This window comes from Humulus lupulus, chromosome 3, assembly GCF_963169125.1.
Source record: "Humulus lupulus chromosome 3, drHumLupu1.1, whole genome shotgun sequence".
Classification (NCBI taxonomy): Eukaryota; Viridiplantae; Streptophyta; class Magnoliopsida; order Rosales; family Cannabaceae; genus Humulus; species Humulus lupulus.
In genome coordinates, this window is record NC_084795.1 from 34,855,075 (window position 1) to 34,873,277 (window position 18,203).

Here is an 18,203-nt window from a genome sequence, read left to right on the forward strand (position 1 = left end):
CACCACGAGCTAGGACTACATCAAGCTTGAGGTACGACCTGGAGCTGACACGTCCGGCCCTTTGTGAAGTCAACCACGCAATGTAAACGTGCGCATATCAGACATCACGTGTCTGATCCATTCCTGAATTCTCGAACACGCAGCATAAACGTGCGTGTTCAGACACCCCACGACTGATTTGGGCCATGCAGCCCATTATCCCCATTACCCATTGATTAGACCACACTTCATTGTCAGGTTTTAGCAATTAATCATGAATGTCACAGAAGTGACATGATGGGTAAGGAGGTCACGGGATGACTCCCTTTGCCAACACCCAAGTATCCTCTCCCTATAAATATGGAGGCCCTGGGAATTGCAAAGGGTTGGCTTCGAATTTGTAAAGAAACACCCTATAAGGAATATCAGAGAGATATCAATAATATTGACTGGTGGACTAGATGGATTTTAACCTTCGAACCACCTAAAAAGAGTAAACGAGTTATAACCTTCCTTTGAGATTATTCGCATATTACGGTTCATCATTTAGCACTAATCCATCTCTTTATTCATATAATTATATGTTTTCGAAGAACCGCGTCAACACTATTAATATGGAAATTATTATGATTAATTAATTTTAATTATTATTGTTATTGTTTTGTTAAGTAAATAAGAATTCAGTTTCATGTAAATATATATATATATGAAAAGTGTGATTTATAGTAAACTTATTATTTAACAATTATTATTGTATATTAATATTTTTTGTTAATATTTGAATATTAAAATAATATCAAATATTAGTTTTTAACAGTTATTGATATTTGTAAGACCAGTGAATTTGGAGAAAGTATATTTATTATATCACTAGGATTGATATTATGACTAATTAATAATAATATAAATATTTATATTTATATTATTATCATTATATCGATTATTACAATTTTATGTTAAAAATATGATTTCTTTTATAAAATGACTATTTGAATATATATATTCACATACGTATTGTTATTGATGTATATTGTTATTAATATTGAAATAAGTTTATTTATAGATGATAATTATTATTGTTGTTGTTGTTGTTCTTTTTCTTCTTCTTCTTCTTATAATCATAAGAGTACATTATTTTATGAGCAAGGTTTAAAGCATGGTTTTATATGAAGAGTTATTTTCATTACGTAATAATTATTATTATCATTTATATAGTTTCTGGTATTGTTAATATACACTATCAATAGTGTATATTTATGATTTTGATAGAATTTAATAAATGATGTGCCTTGAATAGGATTTTTATGGATTTGATTGATTGACTCTTGGTGAACAGTTTTAAAATAAGCTAAGGACCTAAGGTAAGTAAATCTCACCTTTTGTGCTTAAGTGTAAGATGCATGACTACATTGATTATGTATATCTGATGAGTTAAGTATGGGATGATGATGATGCATATGATAAATATGTGAAAAATGGTTACACGAATATCATAATGGTGTTCTTATGAAAGATGAATTTCGTGATATATGAAAGATGTTTTAATTGGTTAAGATTGATATGAATTATGTGCAAGTATGTGTTCTTATGTTGATGAATATATGGATTACTTTTATGTTCATGATTTTGTTATATGTTATGATATATGAAGCAATTAAGTTTTTGTAATGACCCAACTTATTCTAGACTTTGGACCATTAATAACTACCATACATAGATACTAATCTTAAGAAAACATACATATGAAATAATCATAACTTTATAAATAAAACTGTAAGGCAAAGTTTGAAATACATAAAAATTCGGTTAGGATATGGGATCCCATTGTTTAAAATAAAACATAACTGAAATCTTAAAAATTAATTACAAAACAAAGTGCGGAAAATACATGTAAAGCATATGACAAAAAAAAAAACAACTTCATCCTCGAATCGTTCACGCAGTCCACTGAATCCATTCTCCATCAATACACAATCACAAGCTGCCAAGAATCTTCCCGCCGCTATACTATTTTCCTGCACATATAAAACAAAGGAATGAGCCTAATGCCCAGCAAGAAAAATCTACTACAAGCATGAAACATATACATAAACATAGACTATAAACATATAAACATTCAATATAAACATATATCATAATTCTAACCTATGTACATGGTAACTATTGGGGTTTGCTAACTAAGCAACTATAAGCCTCAAAATACAATGAGGTTTGCTAGCTAAGCAACTATAAGCCCCAAAAACATAAAAGTGTTGGGGTTTGCTATTTAAGCAACTATAAGCCCCAAAATATATATAATCATAACATATAAAAACATGTAATAGCATAATCATATAAGCATATAATAACTATCCTATTTTCCTTACCAAATACCGGGATGTGAGAACAAGGACGGGCTTTTGGAACACTCCTAAAAACCATTAATGAGAAAGGTGAGTATTCTAAAGGAAAGAGATGAAAAGGAATGAACTAAACCACCGAGAAGAAGAGCTTACCGAAATGAAACCTCAAGTTCAAAGAACTTAGATGCTTAACCACGAATGAAAACAACGAGTTAGGAATTGAGTAGTATAAAATAGAAAAACTAATGAAACAATACAGAAAGGAACTAGAAATAGGAATACCTTTTAATGCACTATGACCATACTACACCTCGAAATCGAAATACACACTATGAACCTTACTTCCCAAGTGTTTAATAAGCTTAAAATGATAAAGCTTATAACCCCAACCCAAGTGTTTAACACTCTAAAGTAAACCTAGCAGCTTGAAGGCTCTGAACTCAGCTTGAAGAATGAAGAAATGGCTGGGTACTAGGTCCTATTTATAGAGTTCAAGAATAAAAAGATCTTCTTTTAGCTTGAATAAAAATAATGACTTTTTAATTGAAAAATATTTGAATAATCGTTCAGCAGAGGCTTAAGACTCGGTCAAAAAGATTCTGGACTTATCAAGAGGTTATGGAATAAAATGAGCTCGGTTTCAAAATTAATCAAAAATCATGCCCTAGAGCCGATACATCACCCATGCTAGGTGATATATCGCCTGGGCTTATGTTCCCGAGGCTCATCGAAGTGTTCGTGCGAAGTTACGTGTTTTTCGTATTCCCCGAGTGGCGATATATCACCCCCTAGAGCTGCGATATATCGGCATACGCTGGAATATTATACACGTAATTGCACTTTTTCAGCCTAATTTGAATTGAGTAAACAACTTTGACTGAGTCCTATAACGATTTCAAAGCTGTTGGCAGACTCTTGGATTTTCAAATATTACTTTTAATAAACTATTCCTCAAAAATACTTAATTTCTTAATAAACATGCACACGACAAGTGTCATTCTCTTATTGGGTCTATCTAAACCTTATAGTATAATAATTATCACCTTCATAATCAGTTATATTAATCATACCTTATGTTATAATTAATATTCTTAAACTATAGGTTAAACTTATAAAATCTACAAGTGTTGCTACGAGTGTCCAACTAAGTCCCGGCATGAACAAAAATCCACAGTAATAAACATACTATAACTACTACTAGCTATTACTACTACTACTACTATCTAACTAGCTAAGTAAAGTTCTTGGACTCTACAGTTTTTAGGCTGGAAACATTAGACCTGAGCCATAGCTCTACGTTAAGGTATAACAATGCCACCAACCCAAAGCTTCATGTATTATGACTAAAGATGTTTTGAGTTATATGAGATGTGATACAATGCCTTGATTGAATAGCATCAAACATGAATCATGAACATGAACATTGGCATTTTAGCATCTACATGTATGCATGGCATGTACAGTTATGTGATACATTATTATGTGATATAAGACCATGCATAAGAATATGAGAAAAGTTGTGAAATTCCTTGAAAAGTCTTATGTGAAGTTGAACATTTTAATGACACGAGGCTTAAGCAAAGTCATAATAAGATGTTTAAAAAGGGTGCCACTGTTTTGATGAAGCAATTAAGTAAGTTCAGTAAAGAAGACGAAGGTCTTTAAGGCTTATAGTGGCTGCCCACTAGTGTGGGCTAGGTCAGAGTTGACCATTCAGATATGTTTGCCATGTTCCCGTCTTTCTCCTCCATATGTGTAATCAGTATGGAAGTTATGGCAACGTTGAAATGAGTGTTATAATGAGCCTATCTGCGATGATGGCTAGCCGGAGGAGAACCCATGGGATTCTATATGATATGTGTAACAAGCCCTGCAGGCATTGACCGAATCAAACAGTGTGCACAAGTGAAATCGGGCCCATAAAAATGTGAAAGTAAAAGAAATAGCATAAAAGTAAAGTTTGAAAGTGCACGAGCAATAAATGAAATGCATAAGTATATAATTCAGCATATTAGTATATGTGCACTTCAAACTCACAACATTCATGTGTATGTGTATGCATCAAATTTACTTACTGAGCGTTAGCTCATTATGTTATTTTCCAACATTTTTCCAAGCGTGGCTTTAGATGTTGAGCAACTTGTGGAGCATGGACTCAGTAGCAATGCAATAGTGGTTTAGCGTTTTTCATATTGCTACATTAAATTTAAAGTATTCATACGTGTAATAATTTCTATTAATAAGTTTATATAAAAGTTTTAATCTTTTTTTGTATTTCTTAGTATCATTTTATTTAATTCATTTGGTCAAGTGCCTAACATACTTGTAAACCCTGGAATTACGAGTATGTGGCGGACGTACCTTACCTTAGGGGCGTCACACATGGAGCGCCAAGGTCGATCGTGTCAGATCGGGACACTACTTTTACTTCCAAGTTCTGGGGGAGTCTACAGAAGGTCATGGGAACGCAATTGAAGTTCAGTACTGCTTATCATCCTCAGACAGATGGGCAATCTGAGAGGATGAACCAGATATTGGAAGACATGCTGCGAGCATGTGTGCTGGACTTTGGTGGATCTTGGAGTAAGTATCTACCTTTGATAGAATTTTCCTACAACAACAGTTATCAATCTACCATTGGAGTTGCACCTTATGAGATGCTGTATGGTAGGAAGTGCAGATCTCCCATTCATTGGGATGAGACAGGTGAAAGGAGATACTTGGGTCCTGAGGTAGTTCAGAGGACCAGTGAGGCCATTGAGAAGATTAGAGCTCAGATGCTCGCTTCTCAGAGTATACAGAAAAGTTATGCAGATCCCAAGCGCAGGAACGTGGAGTTCCAAGTGGGAGACTACGTCTTCCTTAGAGTCTCACCATGGAAAGGGGTGAGAACATTTGGGAAGAAGGGCAAGCTGAGCCCTAGATTTGTAGGTCCATTTGAGATCCTGGAGAGGATTGGTCAGGTGGCTTACAGGTTGGCCTTACCTCCGGCATTGGCAGTCATGCATAACGTGTTTCATGTTTCAGCTCTTCGGAGGTATGTATCTGATGTAACTCATGTTTTGAGCTATGAAGATCTGGAGCTTGAGGCAGATCTCTCCTATGAGGAACAGCCAGTCCAGATACTTGACAGAAAGGACAAGGTCCTCAGGAATAAGACGATACCTTTGGTTAAGGTATTGTGGAGGAGCAGCAAGGTCGAGGAAGCGACTTGGGAGCTGGAGTCAGATATGCGAAGTCACCATCCCGAGCTATTCAGGTTAATTTCGAGGATGAAATTTCTGTAAGGAGGGGATAGTGGTAATGCCCCAAAATCCCTAATATGGTTTAATGGTTGGATTAGTAGGTCGGGAGGGCCATAATTGATTTATTATGCCATTAAATTATTATATGCATGTTTATGTGAATTATATTATAGTATGATGTTAAATGCATGCATGTGGGTCCACATTTCATCATAGGGGTATTTTGGTAATTTGGCCCGTTGAGGGCGTAATTGTATATTTGTATGCATGTTAGTGATCTATTTTTGAGGCCACATTATAATGTGGATTTGTTCGAGCTATTCAGCATGAGACGATCTTTGAGTGCAAATTAGCGGTTTAGTCATAACGGGATTAAGTTCGAGGCTCAGGGTGAGTCTCGGGGTAATTTGGTGATTAGAGCTGTTATACCCAAAAATTGGAGAATGCATCCTAGGAGGCTAAGGAGAATGCATCTAGGAGAGTGCCTCCTAGGAGAGCTAAGGGGAGTAATCCTAGGAGACTCCAAGGAGGATGTGGTCCTAGGAGACCCCAAGGAGGGTGTGGTCCTAGGAGACCCCAAGGGTGTGTAGGAGGCAAGCCTCCCAAGGTTTTCTAAGTGTTAGCTCGAACGTGTCCAAGGTAAATAGCTAAGGAGGAGGAGTCTCATGCAAGAGAATGGAGACTTAGACTTTCATAAGGAAAGTCTATACAATGTTCGATCGGACATGTTTGGGAGATGCTAAAGAAGGGTGCCTCAATGTTGTCCAAGGTGAGGTTGCCTCAATGTTGTCCAAGGTGAGGTTCCCTCAATATTGTCCAAGGTGAGGTTCCCTCAATGTCGTTCAAGGTGAGGTGCCAAGGAAGTTGCCTCGGACCACCTTAGTCCGAGGAGAAGCCAAGGAGATTGGTTCAAGGAGGAACATGGCATGCTAGAGGAGAGTGCATGTTAGAGGAGAGATGTGCATCTCCTACCACCATGCACGTTCAACCTACCACCATGCACGTTCAACCTACCACCATGCACGTTCAACCAGCCCTTGCATGGGTAGCGAGTAGGAGGTGGACCAACTAGCTAGAAGAGACTAAGTCAGATACAACTTCAACAACATGCGCGGGAATCTCTCATTCTTCCCACAAATGGGGAGTTTGTTACATTTTGAATGTTGAATGTTTATTTGTAATATAAATATAATAAATATAGTAAAATATCCCTATTATGAGGGGATATCAGTTGAGGATCCCATCTCTATAAATAGAGAGCTTATGAGATGAGAGAGGGTCCCTTCTGCTTATTCTTTCTAGAGAGATAAAATTGGGTCTGTTGTAACGACCCACTAATCTAGACTATTTGGACCATTAACGAATCTATACATAAAACTTACATTTTTGCGGAAATACCATAATTTTATTGAAACTTGTGGAAACAAAGGTTACTTTCATAAAATAAGTAGGATATGGGTACCCATTGTCTTTAAAACAAAAATAACTTAAAAACTAAAAAGAGTTACATAGAAAATGCGGAAAATACATTTAAAACCATAAAAGCATAAACAAGACTACATCCTCGAATCGAATAACGCTCGGCCCCTTGACTCCATTCACCATCGATACACATCCTCCAAGCGTCACGAATCTTACCGCCTCTAAAGCTTATTTCCTGCACATAAACAGAAAGGAGTGAGCCTAATGCCCAGCAAGGAAAATCTAACACATAGTCATAAACATAAACATAATTTCATAATAACGTAAAGACATATCATAACACATAATTCACTTATTATAATGGCCATTATTACTTGGGGTCCCATAGACTAAACAAGCATATGCCCATGGGATTAGTGGGGTCCTACTAGCTAAGTAGGTCATATGCCCATAACCCATTTGGGGTCTTGTTAGTCATATGGGTCATATGCCCAAGCCTACAAACATACACATATACATATCATAACACTTTTAATAACATAACACATATAGATAACATAAGCACATAACATGTTGATTCTAGCCTATTTTCCTTACCAAAGTTACCGGGATTATGGACTGAGTTGGGACTTTTGGAACACTCCTAAAACCATAAGAAAGAGTGAGTCTAAAGAAAGGAGATGAAATGAAAGAGATGGAAAGACTAAACCATAAAAACATACTTACCAACTTATATGCTTAAGAGCTTGGATTCCCTAACCAAAATAAGAATAAGGTTAGGGGACTGAGTAGAAGGTTTTGAGAAAGGAAATAACATAAAATACAGAAAGGAACTAGAGTTTTGGGTTTACCTCAAAGATTGCAAGATCAATCTAACCTTCACCGAAATACTATAGAACTCACTTCCCAAAGTGTTTGATAAGCTTATGATGTTTAAGCTTATAGTTTTTCCCCAAACCAAGTGTTTACACTCTCACACTCACTTAACACTAGCAGCCTCTGAACTTAGAGCAAATGGTGAATAATGGCTGGGTACTAGGTCCTATTTATAGAGTTTGGGAATGAAAATATCTTGATTTTACTTGAATAAAAATAATGGCTTTTTAAGTGAAAATCATTTGAATAATCGTTCAGCAGAGGCTGAAGACTCGTTCAGAAGATGCTGGACTGTTGAAGGAGTTTGAATGGCTGAAGGGAAAAGAATTCAAAAGTATTTGAATTCATGCTGGTGGAGGCGATATATCGCCCCCTGTAGGCGATATATCGCCTGGGCCAGTATGCCCGAGGCGACCGTGCATCGTTTCGTGTTTTCCGTATCTACGTGCTGCGACATATCGCCCCCTATAGCTGCGATATATCGGCACACGCTGAATATTTAAACACGAAATTACACATTTTTAGCTAAGTTTGAATGGAGTAAACAGCCTTGACTAAGCCTTCAACGTACTAAAAGCTGCTGACTGACCCTATAACATTCAAACTTTACTCCTTATTATATTTAATCCTCAAAAATCTTTAATCCTTAATCACCATTCATAACATGTGCTTAAAATCCTATTGGTTGATATCTAAACCTTATAGTACAAAATATATAATCCTTAATATCAGTCACATTAATCAAACCTTAGGTTAACTTAATATTCTTAAACTATAGATTAAACTTAGAAAATCTATAAGTACTACTATGAGTGTCCAAATAATTCCCGGTCTGAACCAAAAATCCACAGTAACAATGATAATACTAAACATACTATCATACTATTATCTATCTTAGCTAAGTAAAGTTCTTGGACTCTACATCTGTCTATTCTAGAGAGAGAAAGTGCTGAAAGACGAAGAGGGCTTTGGCTTCAGAAACATGACTTCAACGTGGCCATTCTTGCTAAACAGGGATGGAAAATCATTCGGAAGCTTTGACACTCTGTTGCTAAAGTTCTCGAGGAGAGTTATTTCTCTAATGGGAACTTTCTTGAGGCAAAAAAAACAGCTCCTATGGCTCAATGATATGGAGAAGTATACTTCGAGGAAGACAGATTACCATGCGGGGACTAGGTCCCTAGACCTGCTTTCTTCACCTAAAGAACGAAGCCTTTAATTGATGATGATGCAGTGGTGAGTGATCTCAGGAAGAAAAATGGCAGCTGGAATGTTGATATGGTGAAGGCTATCTTTAATGAGGATGACATTGCTCGGATTTTGGGGATTCGCTCTAGCCTTGATGGCAGGGATGATGTGCTTATGTGGCACCATACCAAAGAGGGGGAATATTCTGTCCAAAGTGGCTATCGGGTAGCTAGAAGCATGATCTCTTCTGCTGCTGAACCTTCCAATAATTCTGTCATGAAACAGTGGTGGATCTCTCTGTGGAAACTCAAGGTCCCTCCAAGAAAATAAAAGAACTTCATTTGTAAGGTTAATCACAAGTGGTTGGCAGCCTCTAATAATCTTATAAAGAGAGGTATGAACATTAATTATGTTTTCAATGTAAAGTTCATTACGAGTCTCTTCCCCATATGGGAGTCTCTTGCTCAAAAAACATATGGAAACTCGTAAACTTATATCATCTGCTTCCTAAGTGCTCATCTGACAACTGCATTGATTACCTTCTTCAAGTTAAAGAGACTCTTTCTATGGATGATTTCTTAAATCTTTTTAATCATCATTTGGGCTATTTGGGACCAAAGGAATAAACTAAAATTCATACCCCCATTGTCAGATGGGCGCCACCTCCAACTGGGTCTATGCTTACAAATTGTGATGCTGCGGTGTTCCCTGGTGCTCCTGGTCTTGGCATTGGGGCTGTCATTAGACGTGCAGATGGTTCTGTTGCCTTTCATCCTGGTTTCTCATCCATTGAAGGTGCTGAAGCTGTTGCCATTTCCCATGGCCTCAAGCTGGAGGAGACCTTGAATTTGCACCATTTTTTGGTCACCTCAGATTGTTCCCCAGTCATTAATTCAAGACATTGCTGATGCTCCTAATTTCAAGTGCTGTTCTATGTTTTATTATTCTATTAGGAGCTCTAATATGGTTGCCCATTCTAACATAGTAAATACGTATACAAAAAAGGGCAGTTAATTTCTCATTCAAAAAACTATATAACCAATGCCTAATATTCAACCAATGATCCATAAACATCCGAAGTTATATTCTACACTTCTTTTTCTTGGAAGAGTCAGCTATAGAGCAGAAAATGAAATATGTAATTTGTTAATAGCTTATGAATCTAGCTGTTTAATACAAATCTCTAAGTAAAGCTTTATAGAGAATAAAGCATAAAATTTTTAGTTTCTAGAACTTATTTCTTAGTTCAAGGCCCTCTTTCTAACTGAAAACAAAGAATCGGTTATTTGGTCCAAAAAGATGTAAATGTTTTCCAAAATAAATTTTTTGATCATCTCCAATGCAACAATATATAAATATATATGTTTATGTTATTGTAAATTGGAAGAAACTTATTATGGTGTATCATATTAATAATTCTTTCTTTATATCTTTAATTGTATCATTTTTCTCTTATTATGTAATTTTTATTTATTTAAATCATACTATTAAAATAGTAATATTTATAATGAACAGTAATCAAATATAAAATTCCAAAATGCAAAATATTAAAATAAATTAGCACTAATTGGAAACCATAAAAAAAATAACATAAACTAATATTACATATTTAAATAATTTAATTTGTGAGAGTTGATAAAAAGATTAAGAAGGAGAATATAATCTATAGTATAATAGATTGAAGATAGAATGGTAAATTGCACCAAATCGAAACATGTTACAAAATATAAATATATGAAAAACATTCCAAACAGCTTTATACTTTTTTTCCAATTTATTGTTTCCAACTATATTCATTCGAAGCACCGCTGACTTACTAGGGCTTCATCTAGACAACTTTCTTTGCCAAAACATTGAGAAAACATTCTTCAATGTTTTGCCTCCCAACTAACCTTTGTTGAAGACGAGTATCAAGGGTTTTCCATCAACCAGTTATTATTGAGGCTTCTGAAATCTACTTAGCTTCTGCCGTTGGTTCAAACATTTCAAATCTCAAGTAAGCGAGGATGAAGACTTGATTTGGCAGCAAGCAGTTAAAAATGAAGAGGCTATAAGGATTCATAATTCCATAATACTTGTATATAGAAAAGAAAAAAAAGTCACCATTGGTCTCGCTTTAGTTCGGTACATACTCTAGTTATATCATATAATAGAAGGCATGTTTAGCTCTTCTATATAAACTTTACATATATACAAAAATTTCACATTGTGACCGTTGGACTGAAGTCGAAGCTTCTTTGCAAGGCCAATCGAGCAACAAATACCAAGTGAAGAAAAAATTGCAAAATAATAATTTCCTACAGTAGAGAATAAGAATTCGACACTTATTTTTCATTGTAATCTGTTCTGTTTGTACATCTTAATTCCAAATATTCTTCAGCAAATAAAACTCTTGCTTTTATTATTCAAATTCAAAAGTTGTTGAATTGCAGTAAATCATATGCAATGAAAGACGAATGGAGATATAATAACAAACATATAACATCATTTAAATCACTTAAATAGCAACTCATACATGCCTTATTGCATAAATACATAAATAAGGAATCGGGTTTGTTCTCTTATTCTCGGAAAAGGGAAAGCTCGAGATACAAAATAAGAATTTGAGCTACACAACCCAACTAGCACAACTGCCCCATGAGCATAGCAAACTGGCTGTCACAAAAACCTAAAGAGCTTCTGTTTCGGACTTTCTTTGATCCACAACAAAAAGAATATAAATAACATGAATTCTCTTCTCACCCACCAATCCGATCTATGTGAAATAGCCTTTGCGAACTACAATCACCGAGTTTCATCCTCAAGGGCACGGAAACCACTTGTCAAATCATCATAAAGCTTTTGGAATTTCTCCACAAGAACTGACTCTCCTTCTGCCGGATCCTCAAACTTTTGAGACCTGTAATGTTGATAAGTAGAGAGTAAAGATCTAAATCCTCACTAGGGAAAAAGAAAATGCTGTCTTTAAAACAATGATGTCACTTACACTAAACGGTAGAAGAGATCTCCCATCCTATGTTTGATAAGGGTGTAAGTAATCTTTGTACCATCCATACCAGCTCCCTTTTCTACTGCCTGTTCATCACACAAAATAGATAAAGGTGAGATGACCAGACACTTGCTCAGATCACGTAGACATTATCTTGAAATAAAAAACTAAATATGCAAAATTTCCACCAGAAAACTGGTGAATCAAATAACACAGTAGAAGTTGCACAAAAACCAAATGGATGTCACAAATAATATCAAAGAACTAACCTGGTTCGCCAAGTTATAGAAATGAATGATGTTGCGCATCATCCAAACAGACTTGTAGAATGGGCAAAATTTGTCATATCTGTATTAACAATGCACATATAGAAACATTAGACACGAACTCAAAAACAAAACGGAAAAATAAAATATGGGAAGAATGACTCACGGGGTAAATGCATTCTGTGCAAGGTAGTCTTCCCTCAGAAGTTTTGCTGTCTCTAAGGTGATCTTATCTCCTTCAGCTAAAGCATCCTTTCCTACAAGCTGCAGGTAATTCAAAAAACCGTGTGATGCTCAATCATTGGCAAATGAAAATAAACAAACATAAGTCTGCTCTCTAACTTAGGGCGGAAGAGTTACGGATACTTTTTAGACTTGAGTTTTGCTGAACCCTGTTCATTTTTTATATCAGATTCCTGTACTGTGCAAGGCTTCATGCCAAATTACCCTTCAGCAATAACTTTTTCTTTTCCAAAATAACTTATTCAAATTAGTTATAAGCAAAATGCACAAGACAAGTAAAAGCTTTGACTTATTTTTTATATTTGCTTATTTTATAAAGTTATCTCATCATTAAGTTGTAGTTCACACTTATTAAGACAACCTTACTAAGACTAGTCAAAAGGTTTCATTATTGAGATAAGAGAGCGGCTGACTTGGAGTCATTTGATTTTCATTGTTGTAATAGTGTAATTATGATATTTCCTTGAAAAAACTTTAATGAAGAATCCAATGTCATTAACCCAGAAAGCAAAAACAAAACTCATCAAAGCAATAAATCTTACTTGAACAATTTCATTCAAATCATCTTCTCGCTGAAGCACTTCTCGTGCCTTGGTCCTGATATTGATAAAATCTGGATCAAATTGCTCATAGAAAGACTCCAATGCCTGGATGCCAAACACACACCAAAAAAAAAACAATTAGTAGAGCTCGAGCAAAATATAGCAAGCAAGGAAACAGCAGGGAACTAGTATTATTACACATCAGCACCATGCTGAAAAGATCATGAACATACCGTGGAGTATTTTGAGTAGGAAATGAGCCAGTTCACAGAAGGGAAATGCTTCCTCTGTGCAAGCTTCTTATCCAAACCCCAAAAGACCTAAAAAAATGAGATGGGAGCAATGAAATAATTCTTTAAGAAAAAAATCAAAGAGAAACCACAGTTGGCCAGATAAAAAAGAAAAGAATATATAAACTAATACATATGCGTGCCAATGAGAGTCCAAAACCTTTGGCAATGGGTTAGAACAAAATAATAAATTAAATGTTGCACATAAAAGGCTAATTTTACAATGTATCTGTATGTAGCAACAGTGAGCATAAATAACATAGTCATAAAGTTATATCTTTGTAAGAAAGATATCATATCAAAATGAACAAACCTGGACAATACTGAGGGTTGCAGATGTGACGGGATCAGAGAAATCTCCTCCTGGGGGAGAAACAGCACCAACAATTGTCACACTACCAGTACGTTCTGGCCCACCAAGACATTTAACTTTACCAGCACGTTCATAAAATGAGGCCAAACGTGCAGCCAGATAAGCGGGATAACCACTATCTGCAGGCATTTCAGCCTGCATAAGAAGTAAGATATATCTGATCAGAAATGAAGACCAAAAGACAAGTTCAAAGTTGAAGTAAAAAACTAGCATCTTCATAAGCAAATCATGTTATACAGCAAAGCTAAAAACACATCTATTTGCAATATTTGTTTCATAGTTAAGAATTAAATCTTAATCAAATATTGTGTGGAAAACATTTAGCACAAGTTTTATAAAAACATTTAGAAAACAAGAACATTCTTGACAAGTGAAACACAACATTGAAAATAAATTAGTCTGCCTAGGAATCATCAACAATATATTATACGATATAAGAAAAGAATATTACCAGCCGTCCTGAAATTTCACGCAATGCCTCTGCCCATCTAGATGTTGAATCAGCCATCATACTAACATTGTAGCCCATATCTCTAAAGTATTCAGCAATAGTGATTCCTAAAAATTCAAATCCACGTCAGACAAAGAATATCAACTTCTACACAAGCATGACAAGATCTGTCATTTCTAAGTAACAGCAAAAGCCTTACTACACAAAAGCATATATAGTATAGCTAGGTGGTAATATGACCGTAGGAATATATCTTCCATTTTGTAATAAAATGGTCATCAATCATGCATTCAGACCCAATCATTGTTTTTAAACTTTGAATTACTTGCACATTATGCTATGCTTCAACCCTTCAACACATTGCTTCTATTGCAGTCCCTTTTATTCTTTCCCAACATTATTCTTTACGTTCTAAAGCAACACGCACAATGTCCAAAAACAGTCGTATGCTACTAACAATTTTTCGGAACTCCTTTATTAAAAAGCCACAAATATAACAATGTCCAAAACAGAATAGTAATACAGTTTTTTGGTATACATTTATTTAATTACATGTGCTTTTATATAAATTTTAGACTACTTGGATTTAATTCTCAGCATTTTGAGGTTCACCCGAAAAAAAGAATCACTTCAGATGCTCGATATTTCCGTCATCTCATAGAATAGAACAGCAAAACCCTAGAGACCCATTTGCTTATCAATTTCTTTTATCATGAATCTCGTCAAACAAATTCAATATGAAAGATATTCACCAGTTCATATGTGCACAAATTGCAAAGATCATGAATAAAAATACTTTTACTAGAACGTAAAATATATGTACATATATCTAGATCACAAAATCTTATGTGTTGTGCATACATCCTGCTGCTATAATCTTATTTCTTACCGGTATAGATAGAAGCCTCACGAGCAGCCACAGGCATATTAGAAGTGTTGGCTACAAGTGTTGTACGCTTCATGACAGATTCTTCACGGCCATCAGGCAATGTCATTGTCAATTGCGGAAAATCCATAAGGACCTAATAATTGGTTAGCTCGAAATACTCAGCACCTTCCACAAGAGAATAAAACGAAAATTAAAAAACACAAATGATGTAAGCACATACTTCTGCCATTTCATTTCCTCGTTCTCCACAACCAACATAAACGACCGTATCCGAGTTAGAGTACTGCAACAAAAAATTATTAAATGAAAACCAAGAGCTTCTGAAAATACATTAGACATCAAAATATTATAATAATTCACCTTTGAAAGTGCTTGACTAATAACAGTTTTTCCACAACCAAATGCCCCAGGAATGGCACAAGTCCCACCAAGAACTGAGGGGAAAAGTGCATCAAGGACACGCTGCCAAAGAGAAAATAGAAGATAAATTATAATTCATAATTCGAAAAGTATGAAAGTCACAACAAATAAAAAAAAAAACCATTCATTACCTGCCCAGTAAGTAGAGGGGTATCAGCAGCAAGCTTTGATGCAACAGGTCTTGGTGTACGTACAGGCCAAGTCTGCAAATGGATTAAATATATATACCCAAAGTTAAATAAGAAATGTTATGAGCTAATTGGGAAAGAAGAAATTTATCTCATGGCATATCATAGCGACAAAGTTAGACACCTGAAGCATGGTAATTTTCCTGGTGACTCCTTGGAACTCCAGCTCTAGCACTGTATCCTGCACATATGAATGAAACAGATTAACATAACCAATCTTTAGTGATTGCTCACAAGTTACTTTGGTAAAGCAGCAGAAATGTTTGTTTTGTTTCATGCACTTGTAAAACAATTCAATAATTTTTAAAATGAAAGTCCACATAAATTTTATTATTTGATGTTTGAAACAAATTATCACCCCGTGACCAATATGATAACAAGCAGAAAACTCAAAGAACTGCCTATAATCTAATATGGAATTTTAAAAATAACAACTAGGAAACAAACCTGCAGAGAATATTGACCCGCTGGTGCAATGTAAGAAATCTTTCCCATAGCATCTGGAGGCAAAGCAACACGATGCTCCATGAGACTGTTCTCAAAGACAGTCTGCACAAGGAAATAACCACGAAGGGTTTAAATACACTTCAAAGATAATAAAAAACAAGAAAGCAAGTCCTAGAACATAATTCTAAACCTTCTTTACAAAGTATAGTTCCACATTAGAAACTTACAGCATACAAGTCTCCTCCGGTGAGAAGATCTCCTTCACCTGAAAATATAAACACATAATGATTACTGAAAAAATCAACAAAAAAGAACAATAGCAATGTACATATCAAATGACTCAAAACAGCTAGCATTAAACAAACTCATATATTACCAAGTTTTTTAGGCTCAAATTCCCAGAGTATGTCTTTGTCAAGAGCTGGAACAGCCACACCTCGTGGAATGTAGACATCACCAGATCTTTTTGCAATAGTTTTCAAAGGTCTCTATAATTTTAAGGAGAAAAAAAAAAGTACAGCATATATCAGATATTGCTCAATAATTGCAACTTTAAAAACTCAAAGGGTGCCTACTATAACAGAAGTGTAATTAATAAAACTAAGGCATGATTAAAAAATCAGGCAGGATAGCTAATAAGCTGTAGATAAGGTGAGATCATCTGCAAAAAAAAAACAATAATAATAAAATAAAAATGCAGCCAAACCTGAATTCCATCGAAAATATTTCCCAGAATTCCAGGTCCTAACTCCACTGATAAGGGCTGAGACCAAAAAAAAATGTAAGTAACAAGTAAAGTCACCAGAAACACTGAAAGAGAATGGAGGAAAACAAAATAACCGGAAAACTCACTTTGTGTGTACGTAGAACAGGATCGTTCACCATCAACCCAGCTGTTTCTTCATAAACTGACAAAAAAAGTGTAAAAAGTTTAATTCAAAACTCCACTGCCTCCCCAAGATACTAAACCTAATCGCAGCAAGATTATATTCTTACTGAAAAATGAATGAAATCAAAAGGAAATAACTGAAACAATGAGGAATTAAATACAAAAACCAAACAAACAAAACGAAGTAAGAAACCTTGGATTGTGGCAGAATCTCCTTCCAATCGAATGATTTCTCCAATCAGGTTGTCATGTCCAACACGAACAAGCTCGTACATAGCAGCCCCGGCCATGCCATCAGCAACGACGACCGGTCCTGACACCTGCCAAATCACACGGATCAGTCCAATTTCGAAGTTGAAAATTTCAAACCACTTTCCAACGCAGATTTCACACCAGAAAACAATGAAAACCAGTCCAAGCTCATAAGCAGATCACCAATTGGATCAAGCAAAAAAGCCAACAGAATTCGATCCTCCTTTACTTTAACACTCAAAATAACTAGACGAAAACACAAGAAATGCGACCAAAATCAAAGTGGCGATCATCCCACTTTCAGAGAAACACAATGAGTGGGATGATCACAGATCCAATTGTTTCGTATTAAGCATCGAAGCAATGAAATACAACCAAATCAAGGTAAGACTTGTAAGAATGAATAGAATGATGATTTCAAAGACGAACCTTACGAACGTAGCCATACTCGCTCTCCTTCTCTTCGTCCTCGAACGTGGTTAAACGGGCTCCATACACTGACGGCATTTTTGCTTACGGATCGGAGTGAATCTGAGTTCGAATTCCAAGATCTGAGGAGTTCAGATCGACCAAAACCCTAGGGTTCCGATCGATTAACAGATATACAGAGCGATAAATTAACTGAAAAAATTAGAGAGTGAGAAGAGGAGAGAGATTGCGTTTTGGTGATTTTGGAGGACGGGCTCCAGTTTATGCAAACTGTGAAATAGGGATAATGATTAGGTACTGCCGAGTCTATAGTAATCGTTGACGTGGGTCCTTCTTATTGAATAGTTTGCGGTGGGAACCCTGAAAAAGAGAGTTCAATGCTGACGTGGTAGGAGGATAATATAGTCGTATGATTTGGTGCTTCGCAAATTTGTTTGGTTTAATAAAGGAGCCAATTGTAGATTGCCACGTTGTTGATTTGTG

General features: G+C 35.6%; 1 protein-coding gene across 1 annotated transcript; it reads right to left on the reverse strand.

The window, feature by feature from the left end:
* Positions 1 to 11,515: 11,515 nt before the first annotated feature.
* Positions 11,516 to 17,965, reverse strand: LOC133822518 (V-type proton ATPase catalytic subunit A). Its single transcript, XM_062254888.1, has 20 exons — positions 17,721 to 17,965; positions 17,233 to 17,359; positions 17,003 to 17,058; positions 16,857 to 16,913; positions 16,527 to 16,638; positions 16,378 to 16,415; positions 16,151 to 16,252; positions 15,828 to 15,884; positions 15,647 to 15,718; positions 15,456 to 15,557; positions 15,316 to 15,378; positions 15,096 to 15,228; positions 14,207 to 14,313; positions 13,696 to 13,890; positions 13,326 to 13,412; positions 13,093 to 13,197; positions 12,474 to 12,571; positions 12,311 to 12,389; positions 12,039 to 12,127; positions 11,516 to 11,951 (listed from the first exon to the last, which is right to left on the reverse strand). The coding sequence occupies exons 1-20, from the start codon at positions 17,796 to 17,798 to the stop codon at positions 11,837 to 11,839; spliced, it is 1,872 nt and encodes a 623-aa protein (XP_062110872.1). The 5' UTR covers positions 17,799 to 17,965; the 3' UTR covers positions 11,516 to 11,836.
* Between the last annotated feature and the right edge of the window lie 238 nt (positions 17,966 to 18,203).